The sequence below is a fragment of the Eublepharis macularius genome, chromosome 15 (genome assembly GCF_028583425.1).
Source record: "Eublepharis macularius isolate TG4126 chromosome 15, MPM_Emac_v1.0, whole genome shotgun sequence".
Lineage (NCBI taxonomy): Eukaryota > Metazoa > Chordata > Lepidosauria > Squamata > Eublepharidae > Eublepharis > Eublepharis macularius.
This window is the reverse complement of record NC_072804.1, coordinates 49,782,337-49,802,225: the sequence shown is the minus strand read 5'-3', so window position 1 is coordinate 49,802,225 and position 19,889 is coordinate 49,782,337. Positions and strand designations below refer to the sequence as shown.

The window sequence follows — 19,889 nt, the reverse complement described above, 5'->3', positions numbered from 1 at the left end:
GATCCAACCTGAAGTATCTTTCTCACACAGGGTCCCCTCAGATTTATACTGCCACCACTAGTTTAAGGGCCCTTTCAAATCTCCTTCAAGGAAAGCCTCATGTAGAATGTGTGACAGGGGTCTAATCTGGCATTTTCTAAAGCAAGTGTGATGATTATGGCTGTCAAGTTCCAACTGGGAGTGGGGGATCTCCTGCCCCCAGTTGACCCTTCCTGCCGCCACTCAGGTGGGCAGCAGGAGAAAAATAAAATGGAAAGGGGGGGGGGTCATTAGCATTCTGACACATTAGTGTTATTTCAAACATGACCTGAAGCCAGAAATAATGGGGTGGTGGTGGTAGACCTCATCTTAAAATAATAGGGATGCTTCTAATATTAATGATTTAATGATATCCCTTCAATGGGGCCCCTTCTTCAACTATGCTACATTGTTTGGATTTGTGCAGGGTTTGTCTATAAGGTTACTAAGGCACATTGCTGTGGTTATTTGTACCAATAAAAATGCCTTCTACAATAGGCAGGCCTTTATTTTCAAATAGGCACCCAGTACCTTTATTGACTCACACCCACCTAGCACAGATCTTCACCTGCATATAAAATCCCTTCACTGAAAAGATCTCAAGATTAGAGAATCTAGCCTAGCCTGACTCCATCTCATACTGTTAGTGGCATGATGAGAACTTCCGTCACCCTTTTCATCTTTGCTGTTCTACTTGCTGTCGCTAAGCCAGGTACGTTTGCACAGTTTTCATTCAATTTTTTTTAATTTCATTTTTTGTTTCCAAAATGTCATTCATATATCTCTATCTTGGAACTGAGAGAAACGTAGGTGTGATTTCATGGAAACGATGGATCAAAAAAGATGTTTTATTTTTCAATCACTTGAATAATTTTCAGGATGAATTCTGCATCTCAGGCAGTGGTCCCAGGGAAGGCAGCTCCTAGGCTAGCCTGTGCAAACTAGGCGCAGAACTCGGGCAGAACTGGGGGTCTAGATTGCTCCTTCTCCTTCTGCTCCTCTGTTGACCGGGGGGGGGGGGCTTTTTTCTCTGCAAGTATGATGGCAGAGGGCACCTTGTTCGGGAGCCTGTAAAATTGGACCCCTTGGTCTAATTTACTTGAAACTAGTGGACAGGCAGCACTAGAACCCCTGCAATTTTTGTGATGCTTGATCGAAGAACAGTCACTCCAGCTTCTCCCCCACCCCCTGCAAGTTCCTTATAGGGAATAATGGCAGATCTGTGGGATGGGATTTTTTCTGCAAAGAAAGCCTTTCATCTATAAAAAGCCTTTCTACATGAAAGGAAGCAAATAACAGACTAAAACAAGGAAGAATTGCAAATGCAGAGTTTTCAGCAGAAAGGTAAAAACCTTTTATTATCAGTCAGTCACTGTAGGGGTAGGGAAATGAAATGCAGGAAGCTTTTTGGTAAAACCTGGTGGGTGGACAGTACTTTCCTCTATGCAGCTGCTTGATCGTCATTCCCCCTCCCATAGGAATTAGTAGAGAGAAGTGCTCCTGGAATTACAGCTGATCTCCAGGTGACAGAAATAAGTTCCCTTGGAGAAAATTGCCGCTTTGGAAGGTGGACTCTATAGCATTATACCCTGTTGAGGTCTCTCCCTTCTCCAAATCCTGCCCTCCTCAGGCTCCACCCCTCAATCTCCAGGAATTTCCCAGCCTGGATCTGGCAACCCAAGAGGGAGGGCATGAAGGGTTACATCAGTGCTTAGTTCTTGTGGCCCCTTCTTACACGCGCAGGGTAATGCTGATCACCACTTTGGGGTCAGGAAGCAATGTTCCCCAGACCAGTTTGGCTAGGGATCCTGATGGTATTTTGCCATCTTCTAGGCATGGAGCAGGGGGCGCTGGGCATGTGGTGGGGGGGAGATAGTTGTGTACAGGGGGTTGGACTAGATGACCCTGGAGGTCCCTCCCAACTCTATGATTCTATGAGTTACTTGCAAATTCATTTAAGACCTCCACCTAGAGAGCTGCCTGGTCTAGATGCATTTGGGGTCACCCAGATCCTAATCCAGCACTCTAACCACTACGCAACACTGTGAAGTCCACAAGATCTCCGCACACAATGAAAATAAAACCTCGATATGGATCTTTAAAAATAAATGCATTCACGGGGGAAAACCATTTCTCTTATAATTCCTTCTTGTAATTATTTTTCATGAGCAAAGTTCAGATCCAGTAGCACCTTAAAAACCAACCAGGTTTCCAGGGGATGAGCTTTCGAGAGCTCCGACAAAGGGAGCTCTGACTCTCAAAAGCTCATGCCCAGGAAATCATAACCCGAAGCTATCTTTTTTCATGGAATCCCTTCTCCTGCAGATGCTATGTTATTTCATCTCCAGCAGCCCCCTCTGCTTTTGTCTAGACTAGCATTTATTGTTGGAAGATGTTAACTTTACTTTATTGTAAGGCTCACGTTACTGAACATGTATGAAATGTATTGTCGAAGGCTTTCACGGCCGGAGAACGATGGTTGTTGTGGGTTTTCCGGGCTGTACTGCCGTGGTCTTGGCATTGTAGTTCCTGACGTTCCGCCAGCCGCTGTGGCTGGCATCTTCAGAGGTGTAGCACCAAAAGACAGAGATCTCTCAGTGTCACAGTATGACATCTCAGGCAGATGTGAGGAAGAGATCTCTGTCTTTTGGTGCTACACCTCTGAAGATGCCAGCCACAGCTGCTGGCAAAACGTCAGGAACTACAATGCCAAGACCACGGCAATACAGCCCGGAAAACCCACAACCACCATGTATGAAATGTTTGCCGTTTTTTCAAAGAAAAAATTTAAATGGGAAACTGTAAAACCCACGGCTTTAGGAGTACAGAATGCATTTTCATTAAACCATTGAGGGCAACCCCCTTGAAAAACTGATTTTTTCCCCTCACAAAATAAAAATCAGTGAAAATGAAGGTAGATTTGGGACCTGCGAAACAATTTGCATCGATTTCATATGTTCAATAAGAGCCCCATGGCGCAGAGTGATAAGCTGCAGTACTTCAGCCCAAGCTCTGCTCACAAGTCAACCTGATCTCTGCAGAAGCTGGGTTCAGGTAGCCAGCTCAAGGTTGACTTAGGGCCAAGCTACAAGTGACAAATGACACTTGAACGGCAAGTGTATTTCTCCCTGTTCACTTGCCCTCCACTCAATTCACTTGCTGTTCAAGTGTCATTCATCACTTGTAGCTTGGCCCTCAGCCTTCCATCCTTCCAAGGTCAGTAAAATGAGTAGCCAGTTTCCTGGGGGTAAAGTGTAGATGACCGGGGAAGGCAATGGCAAACCACCCCGTAAAAAGTCTGCCAAGAAAATGTCCAGATGTGACGTCCCCCCATGGGTCAGTAATGACTCGATGCTTGCACAGGGGACTGACTACCTTTACCTACCACATGTTCAATATCAAGGCATTTTTTCTAATCCTACATCTGAAATCATTTACATTTTGCTTTGCCTGAAATTTAATTAGATTATCCCTCTCTCTGGCTAAGTATGATTCCCATGTACCTGTTGTTTCCTTCCTTAAAAAAACTGCCAGAGAGAGCTGTGACTGGATCTCCTAGGGTCATGTCTAGTCTGGCCCTTAATGTGCAAGTATAAGAATTACTCGCCAGCTCTTGAACCAGGGTAGACTGGCCATTTAACTTGCAGAGAAATTTTCCAGTGGGACACTGCCCTATAGGGCCACTGGTAGCCAGGAGAAAGCATAGCCAAGCTCTAGCAACTCTATCTGAGCCTCAGGCATTGTTTGGTTCGGACCTTCATCAACCATGGCTGTTTGGGTCTGCTCACCAGCTGTCTCCTCTTGAGCTTCTTCCAGCTGGGAGGGAGGATACATTAAGAAAGCTGATGCCTACTGCCAGCCCTATTGAGCACAGCAGCCCTGCAATACTGGCTTGTAGCACAACAGGGGCTGCTCTGCTTGACTTGCTCCAGGGCCATTTTCACCTCACCCCTGCAGATGAGTTTCTCTTTCTCTCAACCTCTTTCTGTGTGCTCCTTCAGGGTTTGCCATTCAGTGCCGGACCTGCACAGGCATAAATCTAGACTGTTTCGGCTCCCTCATGAACTGCGCCTCTGAATATGATATCTGTGGTTCACTTTTCATTGAAGCTACACTGTGTAAGTAACAACAGCTCAAGTTCACAACTCACACTCACCCACGAACTTGTTAGGCATTCCATTAGTGCATCAGTAAAGAAGGAAATTCAACAGTTGCCTTTATAGTTTTGTGACTGTTACAGCCATGCACAGTGAAAAAATAAATAAATTCTAACAACAAGGGGAGGGAAATCCTGTTTCCATTAGCAAAACAGAGTGGAGGTGGAAGGGTTAAACTTCTTCCCCTTTCCCCACGTGGCTCCAATGCAAATTGAGGCTGCAAGAACTTTAACATTTCCATTTTAAGGTCTGGAGGAAAAATGACATGCATGTCATGTCTGGGCTGTTTCCACACGTCTCATCTGCCTGCGGAACATCACGTGAAAGACCCGGAAGGCACCATCTTCTCGCATGAAATCGTGCCAGGAAGACGCTGTTAACCGGGAGCTTTGTGCGAAAATCGCATAAAACTCCCGGATAACAGCATCTCCCTGGCACGATTTCGTGCGAGAAGATAGTGCCTTCCGGGTCTTTCACGTGATGTTCTGCAGACAGGTAAGATGTGTGGAAACAGCCCTGGTTTGGCCTAAGTAAAATTTAACGTGTTTATTTTCAATTTTTTTTTTAAGAATGGGGGAGCCACTCATTGAAAAGTGATAGAATTTGGAGTAACTCTGTTATCAGGAAAGGCTTTTCTGTGGAATTTCTCTGTTGCTGAACAAGGAATACGAAGCAGGAAGAAAATTCCCTGGGCATGTGCTGAATATCCCTTTTGGAAATGAGTGGGTTAGATTCTGAGGATTAATTCTTCTAGTAAGGGCAATTTGTTCCAGTGGAAGGAGACTTTCCCAGATGCCGGATTCTCTTCTAAGTTATCTTACTTCAAGTGAAGGCCCCTTCCAAAGGAGGAAAGTGCCTCTACTAGGAGAATGGCTCTGCAGAGGCTTACTTGCATTTTCTCTCAAATATTCAAAACGTTTCTCAAGTTTAAAGTTTGTATTTTTATAGGACACGTTTGCTTCTAACATTTAAATATTAATTGCTTTAGTTTAGAATTATTTCTTCACGGTTTAGGGCTAGGTTTTCCAGTCCCTACCTGGTGGCTGGAGATCTCCCAGAATTGCAATCTAACTCCAGATGAAAAAGATCAGAAAATGGCAGCTTCAGAAGGCGGAGTCTATGGCATTGTACCCTGATGATGTCTCTTTCATTCCCAAACCCTGCCCTCTCCAGGCTCTACCACTAAAATCTCCAGGAATTTCACAGCTTGGACCTGGCAACCCTATTGGGCAGGCTTCAAACACCACATGTCACGCTCACCACATGTCACAAACACTGAATGCCATTGACTGCCATCTATTAAATATTGTCAGATAGCAAAACTTGAAAGGAAGCGTCAGCAGTTGCCTTTTTAAAAAATGAGTATCTGAACGGCAGAGCAGAATTTTGGGGAGCTAGTTGATGCTAGTTGATAGGACATTTTGGAGGGCTTTCATTCATAGGTCGGAGGTGACTTAATGGCACACAATACACACACACGCAGTTGATGCCAATTCTAGTGGATTCTTTGTGAAAATTCTGTTTCACACTAATGACTTCCCATTTTATTCTAATGTACAGTAGGAAAGACAGTGACAACTACAAAAAGATCATGTACGACACAAAAGAGCTGTGTTCCTGGGGATATATTTATGCATCTTGCAAATGGATATCTGGAGACTGGGAGCAGCATTTGCTGTACAACCGATGACTGCAACGCAGCAAATCTTACAGGTACTTGTCCTGTGGGCATATAAAGGTGACTTATACTAAGTAGCGCATTGATTTGTGTGGTCACCTAATGTCTTTCCTACTAGGAAATGGCTCTTCCTAAACTCAGCTAGTAGAAAGCCGTTTTCACAGTCCCTAACCCTCCAGAACATCACGCAAAACTCACGGCATGAAGGGTCTTCCTAGCGCGATTTCCCGACACGATCCTGTTTAATGGCACAACTTCTGACATCATCACACCATTAAAAGGGATCATGTCAGGAAATCGCACTAGGAAGACGCTTCATGCCGTGAGTTTTGCACGATTTTCCAGAGTGTTATGGGGATGAGTGAAGATGGCCGAAGTCCTTTTAGCTGAAGAGCAGAGATCAGACTCTTATACATAAAAAAGCAGATTACATCCATGCATTTTTTTGATCTGGGACTGTCTCATCTGAGACTAGAAACCAATGTTTCAAGTTAGATAATTTTAAACTCTGGCCTTTTGCTCCCTTTGTAGGGCAATATATACTTTAAATGCTCTGGGGTCCCGGTCAGACTTCAAAACAAATTTCAGTCTAAAATACAGAATTTGTTCAGTGCCCCTTCTTTACTTTCTTATTAGTCTTAGCCCTCAAATCTTTACAATTTTTTCTTGGTCCTAGTACCAGCACGGAATGAAACCCTGAACGGAATACAGTGCCCTTACTGTGTCGCTGAGGGCTCCCAGACATGCAAAGACGAGACCATCAATTGCACTGGGTTGGAAACTCAATGCTTCACCAGGCAGATCGGTAATTATGATTCGTCCACTCTTTTGTCCTATCAGAAGTTCAGGTGCAGGCCTGTGGTTCATTTCTAAAGAGACATTTCTGACAGATTTGAAAACCAGCACCAAGAACTGAATAGTCTATGTGTTCTTACTGGAGAGCAGCAAATTTTCTTTATATACTCCAAATAACTCTTTTTCTAACATTACTCCCCATGGTCCAGAGCTAATCTTGCTCATATTAAGAAGCAAAGGGGTCCTAAAATATGCAGGTCTAGATTCCTATTGTATGACATGCTGAACAGTGAGTTTCCCAGTAATAAGGAAGCCAATGTGTGGAGCGCCCAGTAAGGCCACAGAGAGGCAAGCTGGGGCCCGGGACATAACATAGATTTGAAGACCCTCTTCCTAATCCCCCCTGCCCATAAACACTATCAGTAGATAGAACAGTGCATTGAAGTATATGGAATCTCAACATCATAAAGTTTTATATAGTTCAATATAATTTTTTTAAATAATAAAAGTTTTATTTAAAAAGAAAAGATTGAAATGACAGTAGAAGATGGAGGAGCCGGCCTGCGGGCCCTTCTGAGGCTGCAGAGGCTCACCCTGACTGCGCCTGCTCCAGTGAGTCGTCAGAAACGCGCTTACTGAATTATGTTATAGGATACAAAGCGCTGCATTTGAGTTACATTTGAGCTACAACAAAAAGTATATTCAAAATATGTAACTTCACAACTAGCTTATATACTAATTCTCTTCCCCTCTCCTTGATTGTTTATACGCAGACTTTAATATCAATAATTTTTAATCAGTCATCTCTTCCATATTTTATCTCTATGATTACCTTAATATCTTAGTTTTGACCTAAGTAATCAAAGAAATCTTTCAATTTTTTCTGGAATTCCAATATTGGTCTATTGTGCACATAGGAAGTTACATTAATGCGTATTCATACAGAATATAAAATCTTTAATGACCATAAATGCTGATGCACTAGATAGGAAAATATTAGACTTCTGTTGCCCTGAGGGTCAAAAGCGAAAGCACAAATGTGATGAGCACAAATGTGGATGGCCGTTAACCTTACCCAATAGGAATCAATATGTTGGAGGTTTTCAACATCATGGGACCCCAGGGCGTTTTGCCCTCCAGGTGCAAGGTGGGTGAGGTGGAGCAGAGTAGGAAATGGACTTGAGAAAGAAGAACATAAAAGAAAGGGTAGGTGGAAGAGAATGAGAAGGAGATTTGTGGAGTGGACAAGTAGGAGAAGAAAATGGGGTGATTGGTCTCAAAAGAAACCTTACAGCCCTTAAGGTCCAGAGGGGATATATACTATGGAAATGAGGGAGGGCGAACAGAATGCTGAAGAGATTGGTGAGGAGAAAGCTAAATATATGTGTGGTAGAGCTGTGTGTTTTATGTATGAGAAGGAAGGAGCATCTCTTCCCTTCTTCTGATGTTACCAGGCATCCTTAAAAAAAGGTGAAGGTAGTCCTCTGTGCAAGCACTGAGTCATTACTGACCCATGGGGGATGTTGCATCACAACATTTTCTTGGCAGACTTTTTACGGGGTGGTTTGCCATTGCCTTCCCCAGTCATCTACACTTTACCCCCAGGAAACTGTGGGTACTCATTTTACCAACCTCAGAAGGGTGGAAGGTTGAGTCAGCCTTGAGCCAGCTACCTAAACCCAGGTGGCATAATGTCTGCAGTGTACATAGGCTATCTATGCACAGTTGATTTCCTGGATTTAATGCTAATCTCATTGATATCTGGTTGGGGTTTTGTCTTATTTAATTCTGTACTGGCTTGTGTAGGTTCCATCACCCACAAGGGCTGCGCCTCCAAATCTTTCTGTGCTAATAGTCAATCAATTGTCATTACTGAAAAGCTTTATACGGTAATATCTTCTCAATGGATAAGCTGTAAAGCAGCTTCTGAAGAACAAGATGTCCCAGGAAGAGCAAGTAAAGTGCTGCAATCAACCCAGATCTACCTCCAAATCTTTGTTGGATTTCTGATCGCAAATAGTTTCTTCCAGTGTCTTTTTTAGTGTCTGTTACCATGAGGACCTTTTGCAAACCTTGTGTGTTTCTCATTTGATTTTCCTTTGTTTTAGATGGCCCCTTCTTCCCTTCTTTTGGGGGTTTGCTAAAGTCTGAATCCGTGCCTTTTCTGGAAATATTCTGAGGGTATCTTTAAGTAATACTGAAAGATTTTTTAAAAAAATTCTGTAGATTTAATAAGAATGTAAAATGTAATTTGGCTAGACTATGCATTCTCAATTCCCATTTTTATCTTGCCCTAAAACAATGGGTGAAAAATGACCACCCCGATTGCACTTTCGGGCGCAGAATGCAGAGAAGCATTCTTCCAGGAGAACAACTTCTTCCTGTACATTCTTCCTGTATATTGTCACCCGCACATTATTACATAGCTTCCTCAAAATAACAGCCACTTACAGTTTAGTTTTCTTTGGATGAGAGACCGCAGAAAAATTGCCTTCCAAACATGGCAGCTTCCTCTATCCATTTCAATTAATTTATAACATGAAATGAAACTTGTCATATATATAATGGATTAACTGTTTACAATAATAAACGTGCATGATTGGACATCACTTAAACTTTCTGTATATGTCTGTATTCTTTTTGTACACAAGATTAATCCCCCTGCCCCAGTCTGGGATCATCCTCTATTTCTCATGCACACCTATGCCAAGCATTCGTTTTAGATGCCAGTTATAAAAGAAATATTATTATAGATTTCCTACTAGGTAGAGCTGACAACAGCTTTCCTAGACCCTGCAAAAAGATTCTCTCTGTCTGCTACTGCACGCATTTGGGGGGGGGGGGAGATCGACTTCAGCAATATTTAACAGGTCTGAAGAGCAGAAGAATGCCTTTTAGGAACCCCCACAATCTCTCACTAAAATCTTTCACTTCACCAGAAAACAGAGCAAGTGTTCTCTTTCGTATCAAGCAGGGATCACACCTGTTTGCTTCCTTGCCCTTGCAAATGAATAATCTAAGGAGTATTTAACTTGTATTCTTGTACTATTCATTGTCAGCAAAATGGTTCAGCTATCCTAGTCTGCAATCTGCATGCCCCGGAAGAACATGTCCTTCTCTTTCTCACACAGCCATCCAGTGGCTAAAAAATGCACAGCTGTCTATCCAAGGAAAACAATCATGCTTTATTGGCAGACAGCTTTCTCCAAAAGGATCCCAGGATGCACACAGGTTTTGTACACTCAGATAAAGTCCAAAACCCAGGTGGGTTGCCTAACATTTCTGGTATGGCCTCTACACATTATTACACAAGCTTGCAAATGTTTTTGCAAGCCCAGACTGACAGTTAAACAGTTTGTGGAGTGGTAATGCCCACTAGGGGTGTGCATTGAGAAAATTTTCGCTGTGCTTTTGGACCTGGTGCTGTTGAGTGCAATGTTCAATGGGGTTTGGTAGTTTTTCATTGGGGTATTGTTGGCCTGAGGCTGAAATTTGTTAGTTCCCCCCCCCCATTCTTATGATTTTTGTAGTTGTTCTTTTTCTATGGGGAAGGGGGACCAGCTAGAGGGTCTGGACACTATTTTTTCACTTAACAGCATCAAAATTGCACAGAACACAGTCTTTCCTATAATCTACAGAAGTGCTAAGTTTCAAGCAGATTGAACAAAAGGGGGTGATTTTGTAGAGCTCCCAAAGTAGGTCCCTCTCTGCACAGGTGCTAGGGTTGCTAGGTCCCCTTGCCCTCCAGGTGGGAGGGGGAACTGGCACTCACCTTAATCTTTCTCTTTGTATGTGTGCAAAGCATGTGCATGCTTCCAGGGCTGTGTGATGAGGTCACTTCCAGGAAGTGATGTCATCACCACTCAGGTTTGGGACTGTGCATGAGCGCTTCACAGTGGGCTGATATGGGCCTCAACTGGACCCGATTTGGCCCATTTGGGGCCCAAACCAGACTACTGCGAAGCAAGGGAGCGCTCTTGGGTCAGCGCAATGAGGAGTGATGTCATCCTGCCACCCCAGGAGGGTGCTCAGGATGCCTATTCCCCTGCCTTTCCCCCTTGCCAGCCAGGTGAGTGATGGCGGAGGTGGAGGATGGCACAGGGGATCTCTCACCCCCACCAGGGGAACAGCAATCCTAACAGCTGCACTAAGAGCCAAACTTACAAGTGATGCCTGACACAGGTTGGACACTTGTCAGCTTCCCTCAAGTTCTGATGGGAAATGTAGGCAGCTTGGCATAATGTTGGACAAGTGGCAGTTGAAAAGTCTATTGGACAGCAGTTGGAGAGCCAAGCTGCAAGACCAGGATGCCTACATTTCCCATCAAAACTTGAGGGAAGCTGACAAACGTCCAGCCTGTGTCAGGCATCACTGTAGTTTGGCTCTAAGTTCTCTTTACTAATTCCTAAAATGACTGTCAAGCAACAACCAGCCGCCAGCATTTAAAACAACAAAGCCCTGTCTTCATTCACTTCATTTCTGTACTCTTACAGTGACTTTTTTTTAAACCTTTTAACTGAAAAATTTGTGTTTTTGTTCCTTTCTTGTAGTGTTTTTTTGCTAGTTTCCTTTCAAAAAGTAAGCAAGGTTTCTTCACCATGGTTGTTGTGGATTTTCCGGGCTGTATTGCCATGGTCGTGCCAAGACCACGGCAATACAGCCCAGAAAATCCACAACAACCATCGTTCTCCAGCCGTGAAAGCCTTCGACAATATTTCTTCACCATCTTTGCACTGTCATTATTTTCTATGGAGACTTTCGGGGGGTGGGGGGAGCTGGAGTTGACATCTTTCAACCAAATGTCACCAAAATTGCAGTGAAGTATGTTTTGCCCATCCTTCAAAGAAACCCCTGGTTGCAAGCAAATTGGACAAAGTGTTTGAATTTTACAGGTCTCTGAGCAAGCCCCCCCCCCCGCACTATTAGGCTTTCCAACTTTCACAAGAAAAAACATTTCTTTCTATGAGAAGGGGTGAAAGGGGGATGGAGGAGAATGGGAGCGATCTTTGGGATTGGTTAGGAGTGCTCTTTGCTCCTCCCTTGCAACAAACCATGTTCAGAGGCAGAGTACCACTGAATACCAGGTCCTGTGGAGAATTTCTGGGGGAGACTTTAGCACCCATGTTCTGCTGATAGGCCTCATTGACAACATAAGATTGACTCTTGACCAACAGAAAGCTCAAACATCAACGGTGGCAGATAAGCATTAAAAAAATATCCCGTAGGGCTCATCTTATGTTCTTAATAAGTGTCACCAACATTTTTGTGTCTTTGATGAGAAGGAGTATTTTCTACTACACACAAAATGACATTAACTACGTGCTGAATATAAAATGTTGTGGAGATGTTAGTGCCTGACTGTTACATCCCACCGTCCATTTGGTAAGAGGCATTCCTAGCGACCTCTACTATTTGTTTATCTGAGAATAGCCCAGAAAAATCTGTGAACTGGGTCTTTCTGAGAGAGTATAACTCCTCCAGAGGAGTTTGTCCTCCTTGTGATGCCATTACATCTGATCCCCAATAGATTAGTTGCCTCTGTATATATTGACATTTGGCTCTCACAGCGGCTATCAAATTCTTAAGGTGCTTCCCCACTGTACCAGCATCAGGAAGTTGGCACACAAATAACTGGAGATATCTTGATTACTAGAAAAGCCTGGCATGGTGACATTTGGAGCAGATTTGCATGTTCACTGTAGAGTTGTCATCATTTCCTTTCCAAATGCCGCTGCTGGAGCTGATTTTGGGAAACGACCATGAGATTGAGTGGAGGGTCTCTTTAACTCTTTCTACCCCTGTCATTTCCCCACCCAATGCCATCCCTAAGACACTTCCTCTCCTCTGGAGAAAATCTTTCAGGTATCTATTTTACTTCTGACTTTTACATATCTCCCTCAAAACTGGGGACATGAAGAGTATTCCCAAATAGTTAAAGTACTTCCAGGTCACTTGGATAGTGGAATTTTGGTACAATCATGGAGCAGAGTGGTAAGCTGCAGTACTACAGCCCAAGCTCTGCTCCCGACCTGAGTTCAATCCTGGTGGAAGCTGGGTTCAGGTAGCTGGCTCAAGGTTGACTCAGCCTTCCATCCTTCCAAGGTTGGTAAAACGAGTACCCAGTTTCCTGGGGGTAAAGTGTAGATGACTGGGGAAGGCAATGGCAAACTACCCTGTAAAAAGTCTGCCAAGAAAATGTGATGCGACGTCCCCCCATGGGTCAGTAATGATGACTCATTGCTTGCACAGGGGACTACCTTTACCTTTACCTTACATGGCTCAGGATACATAATAAGGAAGCTATAGAATAAAACTGTAGACCTAGTAATAATCTAGCCAAAATGAGTTACAACGAAGTCCCAATAAAAGCAACAGGGCCTAAATTACTCATGATTGTCCCATTAGTTTCAGGAGGGCGTTAGTCATGAGCAACTTTAGCTGGATCAGGGCCATTCCATTTATTTCAACCCAGAGACTCATGAATTTGAAAAGCATGTCCATTGTGGGGGAGATATTTCCTGGACAAGGAGGAGAATCCCAAGCCAGGAGTATTAACCTGAAAACAGGACAATGCATATGAGATAGAATGTGAAGACAGGTTTAGCAGTTTCCCTTCACTCACTTAAGGCAGCCCTGGAATGGAGGGTGGTGGTCAATGACAACCAATCTATGCTTAAAGACTGCAAGATTCTGCCACAGCACAGTGAAATCCTAAAAAGAGTTACTCCAATCGAAGCCAATTGAAATCAATGGGCTTAGACTGGAGTTACTCTGGTTAGGATTACACTGTTAGCTTCTAAGTACTCCAGTCCTGTTCATTTTGTCTGATTTCCAAAACGGAGTGCATTTGTAGCAATGCAATAATGTCCTACATTGGATCGCAAATGCTTTTTGTGTTCTCATGCTGCTACCCTGGAAGTGTAGTTCAATTCTGCAAAATTTCGAGCATACACGAACATCCCAGTTAATTCTGTACATGCACACAATGCCTCTAACTGCACAGGTGCAAATACGGTACATGCACTGAAAATGTAGCTGATTTTAAATGATGTGGATCCTGCCAATAAGAGTCAGGCATAATCCAAGAAAGCTCACAAATAGCGAGCACGCACCCACGATAGCCATACAGAATGCCATTAACTGCTCAGATTTGAAACGACTTGAAATATGGACCATATTAAGTTGTGAGTAAGTGATCAGCGCAATTGTATCATGTGCTCAATGTCGGGGAAATGGGCATGGCAAGCAGGGTGAATTTGATTTTCAAATGTCTCCTTTGTGAAAATGGAATAATCTCATTTCACAAGTGAGCCAGAAAAGAGCTTCTATGATCATGGGCCTTTGCTTAGAGACAAACTGAACTATCATTTAAAGAAAGGGTTCATGAACTAATTAAAACGTCTGAATGTTCTTTTCCAGCCTGCACATTTCTGATGCTAGCAGCAATGCCTGTGTATTAAAATAAATATCCCTCTGTTTGGATTTTCTTTTAATAGGTTCATAAAGGGCCATGTCAGTCGCTAGTAAATTTCTGGTACTCATTTCATTGCTTTTAAATGACACCAAGAAATTTGATAGCCCAAGAAAGAGAAGAAGGCGGCCTATAGCCTATTCCATCCCATTACATTTTCCATGGCTGTGAAGTTTCAGAGATCTGAGTATCTAGGGGGTTGAGTCAGGTCCCTGCCGACCGAATAGGGTAGAACGGAGCCCTCCCTATCAAAACATCCACCTCCAGAGAAACTTTAGTGACAGTGGAAATGGTTCAACTGAATTAATTTAGCGTTGCGCTGCATTTGTATTTTAAATATTTATATTGTATTTATTGTGTTTTTAACTGTAAATTTTTAATGTGCATAAATGTAATCTGCCGCGAGCCTGTTAATGTGGGGAGGGCGGAATAGAAATACAAACAAACAAACAAAACAAATAGGCCCAACTTCATGACAAACTCTGGATAGCATCGTGACAGCTCCCGGTGCCCTCTTTCTCTTTGCCGTTCTGTTTGCCTTAGCTAGAATAAGTAGCTTATAGGACTGCATTGTTTCTCTTTCCTGTATTTCATTGTGTTTTGCATTAATTTATCCTCCATCAGTTTCATTAATCCACTGTATTACTAATAGTAACTTTGACTTTTGGTAATGTTTGGTAATAGCTCATGCAGCTTGTTTTCCTTTGGTGATCCATGGTTAAGAAGATGTGGAAGACCCACAAGGACCCATGTGAAGAGAATTTTTCTGCAAACTCAGAGTTTCCCCGAAGCTTGAAAAACCCCTCCCCACCCTGGCCAAATTTAGTGGATTTTTAGATGAATAGATTATGTCGCATCTGCCAACCAGTACCTTACCTCAGTTCTAAGTTATGACACAGCCATGAGCCCCCTTCTTCAACTGTACGACACTGTTTGGATTTGTGCAGGTAATTGTTTTGCCTGAAGGGTTTGTCAATAAGGCTTCTGAGGCACATTGTTGTGGTTATTTGTACAAATACATCTTAGAAAAACGTCTTCTACAATAGGCTGGCCTTTATTTACTCACAGGCACCTAGCACAGGTCTCTCTCTGCCTTTAAAACTTCTTCACTGAAAAGCTCTCAAGATTAGTGTATCTAGCCTGGCCTGACTCCATCTCCTTCTGTTGGTGGCGTGATGAGAACTTCTGTTGCCCTTTTCATCTTTGCTGTTCTACTCATTATACCTAGTCCAGGTATGTTTGTACATTTTTCATTTAATTTTTTTTTCATTTTTGTTTTTGTATCTCTGTCTTGGAAATGACTAGAGCCCCGTGGCACAGAGTGGTAAGCGGCAGTACTGCAGCCCAAGCTCTGCTCATGACCTGAGTTCGATCCTGGCAGAAGCCGGGTTCAGGTAGCCAGCTCAAGGTTGACTCCGCCTTCCATCCTTCCGAGGTCAGTAAAATGAGTACCCAGTTTCCTGGGGGTAAAATGTAGATGACTGGGGAAGGCAAAGCAAACCACCCCATAAAAAGTCTGCCAAGAAAACATCAGGATGCGATGTCCCCCCATGGGTCAGTAATGACTCGGTGCTTGCACAGGGGACTACCTTTACCTTTACCTATCTTGGAAATGAGAGAAATGTAGGTATGATTTCATGGAAACAATAGATCAGAAAAGGTGTTTTGTTTTAATAAAAGTATAACTCTAATAACTTTCAGGATGAATTCTGTATCTCTGAAGAACTCAGGCGAAAATAGGAACTTACAGCTCAGTGAATTCCTGGGGTCCCCAACCTTTTTGAAACTGGCACATTTGGAATTCTGACAAAGTGTGGTGGGTGCAGTCACAAAGTGGCTGCCACAAAATGGATGCTGCAGGAGTCGGAACCAGCCACAAAATGGCCGCTACTGCTTACCTTCAATCACACAGTGCAGGTCCTTATGCTGTGGAAGCAGCAATGTTTTTAAAAATCTGCACAGCCAATCAATACTCCAATGGCCAGTCAGAAAACTTGCTGGGCAAAAGCTCCACCTGGACCCACCCACTTTCTAAAAACACTTGGTCGACAGCACAATGGTGCCCATAGGTACCATGTTGGGGACCCCTGGTATGTGCAACTAAGACTTGAACGTACCGCATGGCTTGGTCTGAATGTAATTGTGGCACTACAGGTGTCCATTACAAAATCCCCTGAGCCGAAACTATACATGAAAATTACTGGTTTGGGTTGTTAATGTGATTTTCCAAAACAGCAACACAAATCTAGGATTCTTGGGAATTAAGAATAAGAAGAGCCCTGCTGGATCAGACCAGAGGTCCATCTAGTCTAACATCCTGTCTCACACAGTAGCCAACCAGTTGCTATGGAGAGCCAATGACAGGGCATAGAGGCCGAGGCCTACTCCTGATGTTGCCTCCTGCCAGCGGTATTCAGAGGCTGACTGCCTCTGAATGTGAAGGTTCCCTTTAGTCACCGTGGCTAGTAGCAGACATGGGCACGGAAAAAAAAAATACGAACCACGAACCGAGGAACTGGACCAGTTACGAACCAGTTCGTGGTTCGTGATTCATGGGGTTTAAATGCCCCTTTCTGGCCTTAACATTAGCAGGGGAAGGGGCATTTAACAGTTTAAAGGGCCCTTTCCTGCCTTGCAAGCAACAGGTCCCTTTAAACTGCCCAAACCCCAGCTCCCCTACCCTCTACCCCCCCAGGCCCAGACCCACACTTACCTTATCCTGCAACGCAGTCCTTCCTCTCCTCCCAGGAGGGGCGAGAAGGCCATTTTCGGCCTCTTCCGCTGCCCTAGGGGCCTGCAGGGCGACGGAAGAGGCTGAAAATGGCCTTCCTGCCCTTCAAATGGCTGCTGCTAGTAGCCACTGATAGAGCTATCCTCCATGACTCCGTCTAATCCCATTTTAAAGCTTTCTATGCCTATGGCCTCTACATCCCCCCCTCAAAATGATGTTCCTGAAATGAATTTCTGAAATGCAGGGCTGGCCTTAGTGATTCTGGCGCCCTGGGCAAAATTCAAGGATGGGAAACCAGAATCATTGCACATCGGCTGTCTGCTACTGCATCGCTGAACCACTGCAATCAAAGCTGTGGGGCAGACCTGCACTTCTGGGGCTGCTTCCTCCTCCTCCCCTCTAGCCCCCGACCAGTGGCATGATTCAATGTCACTTATATATCTGTATTCCTCTTGTTCAACTAAGATTAATTACGCCCCCCCTCTGGTCCTGGAACACCCTCCATTTCTCATATGCATCTCTGCCAAGTGTTTGTCTAAGATGACATTTCTTGCCCATTCAGGAAAAAAATCCAGTTATAAAAGAATATTATTATGGCTTTCTGGTTAGGTTGGGCAGCCAACAGCTTTCCTGGACCCCTGCAAAAAGATTCCCTCTCTCTGTTACTTCATGCATTTAGAGGGGGGTGGGAGGGAAAGATGGAATTCAGCATTACTTAATGGGACTGAAGAACAGAGGAAGGCCTTTTAGCAATCCCCACAACCTCTCACTATAATTCTTTACTTCACTGGAAAACAGAGCGAGTGTTTCGTTTCAAATCAAGCAGGAATCATGTTGGGTCGCTTCCTTGCCCTTCCAAAAGAATTATCTAAGGGCTAAGCTACAAGAGACAAATGACACTTGAACGGCAAGTGGATCGAGTGGAGAGCAAGTGGAGGGCTAATGAACAGGGAGGGATACACTTGCCGTTCAAGTGTCATTCGTCACTTGTCATTTGGCCCTGAGTCATCTGGTCCCAGGGAATTTAACTTGTATCCCTGTCCTATTCAATGTCAACTGAATGGTTCAGCTATCCTGTTCTGCAATCTGCATCCCCCCAAAGGATGTGCTCTTTTCTTTCTCAGACAGCCATCTAGTGGATTAAAACAACAACAGCATCGGCTGTCTATCCAACAAAGAACAATCATGCTTTACTGGCAGAGAGCTTTCTCCAAAAAGGATCCTAGCCTGCAGCCAGCTTCTGTACACTCAGATAAAGCCAAAAACCCCAGCTGGGTTGCCTAACATTTCGGGTAGGGCCTCTACACTTTATAATACAAGCTCACAAGGGTTTTTGTAACCTAAACAGACAGCTAAACAGTTTGTGGAGTAGCTGCTGTAGCACAGTGGTTAAGTGGTTTGGCTGTGAATCAGCACTCTACTGGTTCTACTCCCACTACTACCATGAGCTCCGTAGGTGGCCTTGAGTAAGTCACTCCTCTCAGCCCCAGCTTCCCAGCTGTATTGGGGGGATAATAATAACACTAACTTGTTCACCGCTCTGGGTGAGGAACTAATCTGTCTAGAACAGCGGTATATAAGCGCAGTTTATTATTGTCATCGTCATTAATGCCCACACCTCTAGGCATTACGCTCTACATGGTGTCTGTTATGATCCAAGATTCAGCACCTACCATAGAAGGAAAGGCTAAAGAACTCTGGGGAAAATAAAGTATTTCCTCACAAGACAAGTGGGGTAGACTGAGTTTTCTAAAATTACGCATGCGTGTCGTTTTTTATGTGCCATCAAGTCGCTTCTGACCTATGGCGACCCTATGAATGAAAGACCTCCAAAACATCCTATCATTAGCAGCCTTGCCCAGATCCTACAAACTGGAGAACGTGGCTTCTTTTATTGAGTTAAACCATATCGTTTTAGGTCTTCTTCTTTTCCTACTGCCTTCCACTTCTCCTGGCATTATTGACTTTTCCAGAGAATCTTGTCTTCTCATGATGTGACCAAAGTACGACATCCTCAGTTTTGTCATTTTAGCTTCTAGGGAGAATTCAGGCTTGATGTAATCTAGAACCCATTTATTTGTCTTTTTGGCTGTTCAGGGTATCCACAAAACTCTCCTCCAGCACCACATTTCAAATGAATCTTTTTTCTTCCTGTCAGCTTTCTTCACCGTCCAACTTTCACATCTATACATGGCAATGGGGAATACCATAGTTTGGATTATCTTGATCTTGGTTCCCAGAGAGACATCATTATCTTTAAGGATCTTTTCTAGGTCCCTCACAGCTGCTCTTCCAAGTCTCAATCGTCTTAGCGAGGGGAAAGTGCATAAAGACAATTTTCTCTGTCTTCTGTAACAGGAGACAGGAAGCGCAGGCAGAAAACTTGGAAGAGAACCCTTGAAATGCCACATTGAAATCTGAAGGGGAAGTTATTTGTCTGGAATTTGGCAGAAAACCTGAAAAGGTATGTGTCCAAAAGTGGCAAAAATTGCCCATGCAAAAAAGGCCTAACAGTAGATACAGGACGGAGAAAATAAAGTATTTCCTCACACATTGCATAACGGTTTGTACATGGCAACAAATTGTACTGATGGCTGTAGCTAGGAAGGCTTTAAAAGGAGTCTGGACAAAATCATGGCACTTGGCCCATCAATGTCTATTACGGAGCCTCCGTATCCAGAGGCAGTATACCTCTGAATACAATGTGAAGGTGCAACGTCAGGGGGAGGCTTTAGCATCCATGTTCCTCTGGTAGGCCTTTGGGTGGTGGGCATCTGGTGAAAACCAGAACACATGGCTAGACAACTGGTGTTATGCAGCAGGGCTTGTCTTGTGTTCTTAACAGGTGTCACTCACCACACATTTGCATCTTTTACAAGAAGAGATATTAACTACCTCACACAAAATGACATGGGAATTAACTATGTGCTGAATATAAAATGCCGTGGAGATGTTAGTGCCTGACTGTTACATCCTATCTCCCATTTGTCAAGAGGCAACCTCTACTATTTCTCTGTTCAAGTATAGCCCAGAAAAATC

The 19,889-nt window shown here is 43.8% G+C and overlaps 1 protein-coding gene across 1 annotated transcript; it reads left to right on the top strand.

Moving 5' to 3' along the window:
• The first annotated feature begins 642 nt into the window (after nucleotides 1–642).
• LOC129343553 (phospholipase A2 inhibitor and Ly6/PLAUR domain-containing protein-like) lies at nucleotides 643–9,247 on the top strand. The gene is made up of 5 exons (XM_054999821.1): nucleotides 643–730; nucleotides 4,020–4,136; nucleotides 5,736–5,888; nucleotides 6,530–6,658; nucleotides 8,455–9,247. The coding sequence occupies exons 1-5, from the start codon at nucleotides 670–672 to the stop codon at nucleotides 8,688–8,690; spliced, it is 696 nt and encodes a 231-aa protein (XP_054855796.1). The 5' UTR covers nucleotides 643–669; the 3' UTR covers nucleotides 8,691–9,247.
• The last annotated feature ends 10,642 nt before the right edge of the window (nucleotides 9,248–19,889 follow it).

What these genes read in the sequence shown, in the direction of transcription:
- LOC129343553 (XM_054999821.1), top strand. Translation starts at nt 670, where the DNA reads ATGATGAGAACTTCCGTCACCCTTTTCATCTTTGCTGTTCTACTTGCT. An exon ending in CAACGCAGCAAATCTTACAG is followed by an intron (nt 5,889 to 6,529) that starts GTACTTGTCCTG and finishes TCTTGGTCCTAG; the next exon opens with TACCAGCACGGAATGAAACC. An exon ending in ATGCTTCACCAGGCAGATCG is followed by an intron (nt 6,659 to 8,454) that starts GTAATTATGATT and finishes TGGCTTGTGTAG; the next exon opens with GTTCCATCACCCACAAGGGC.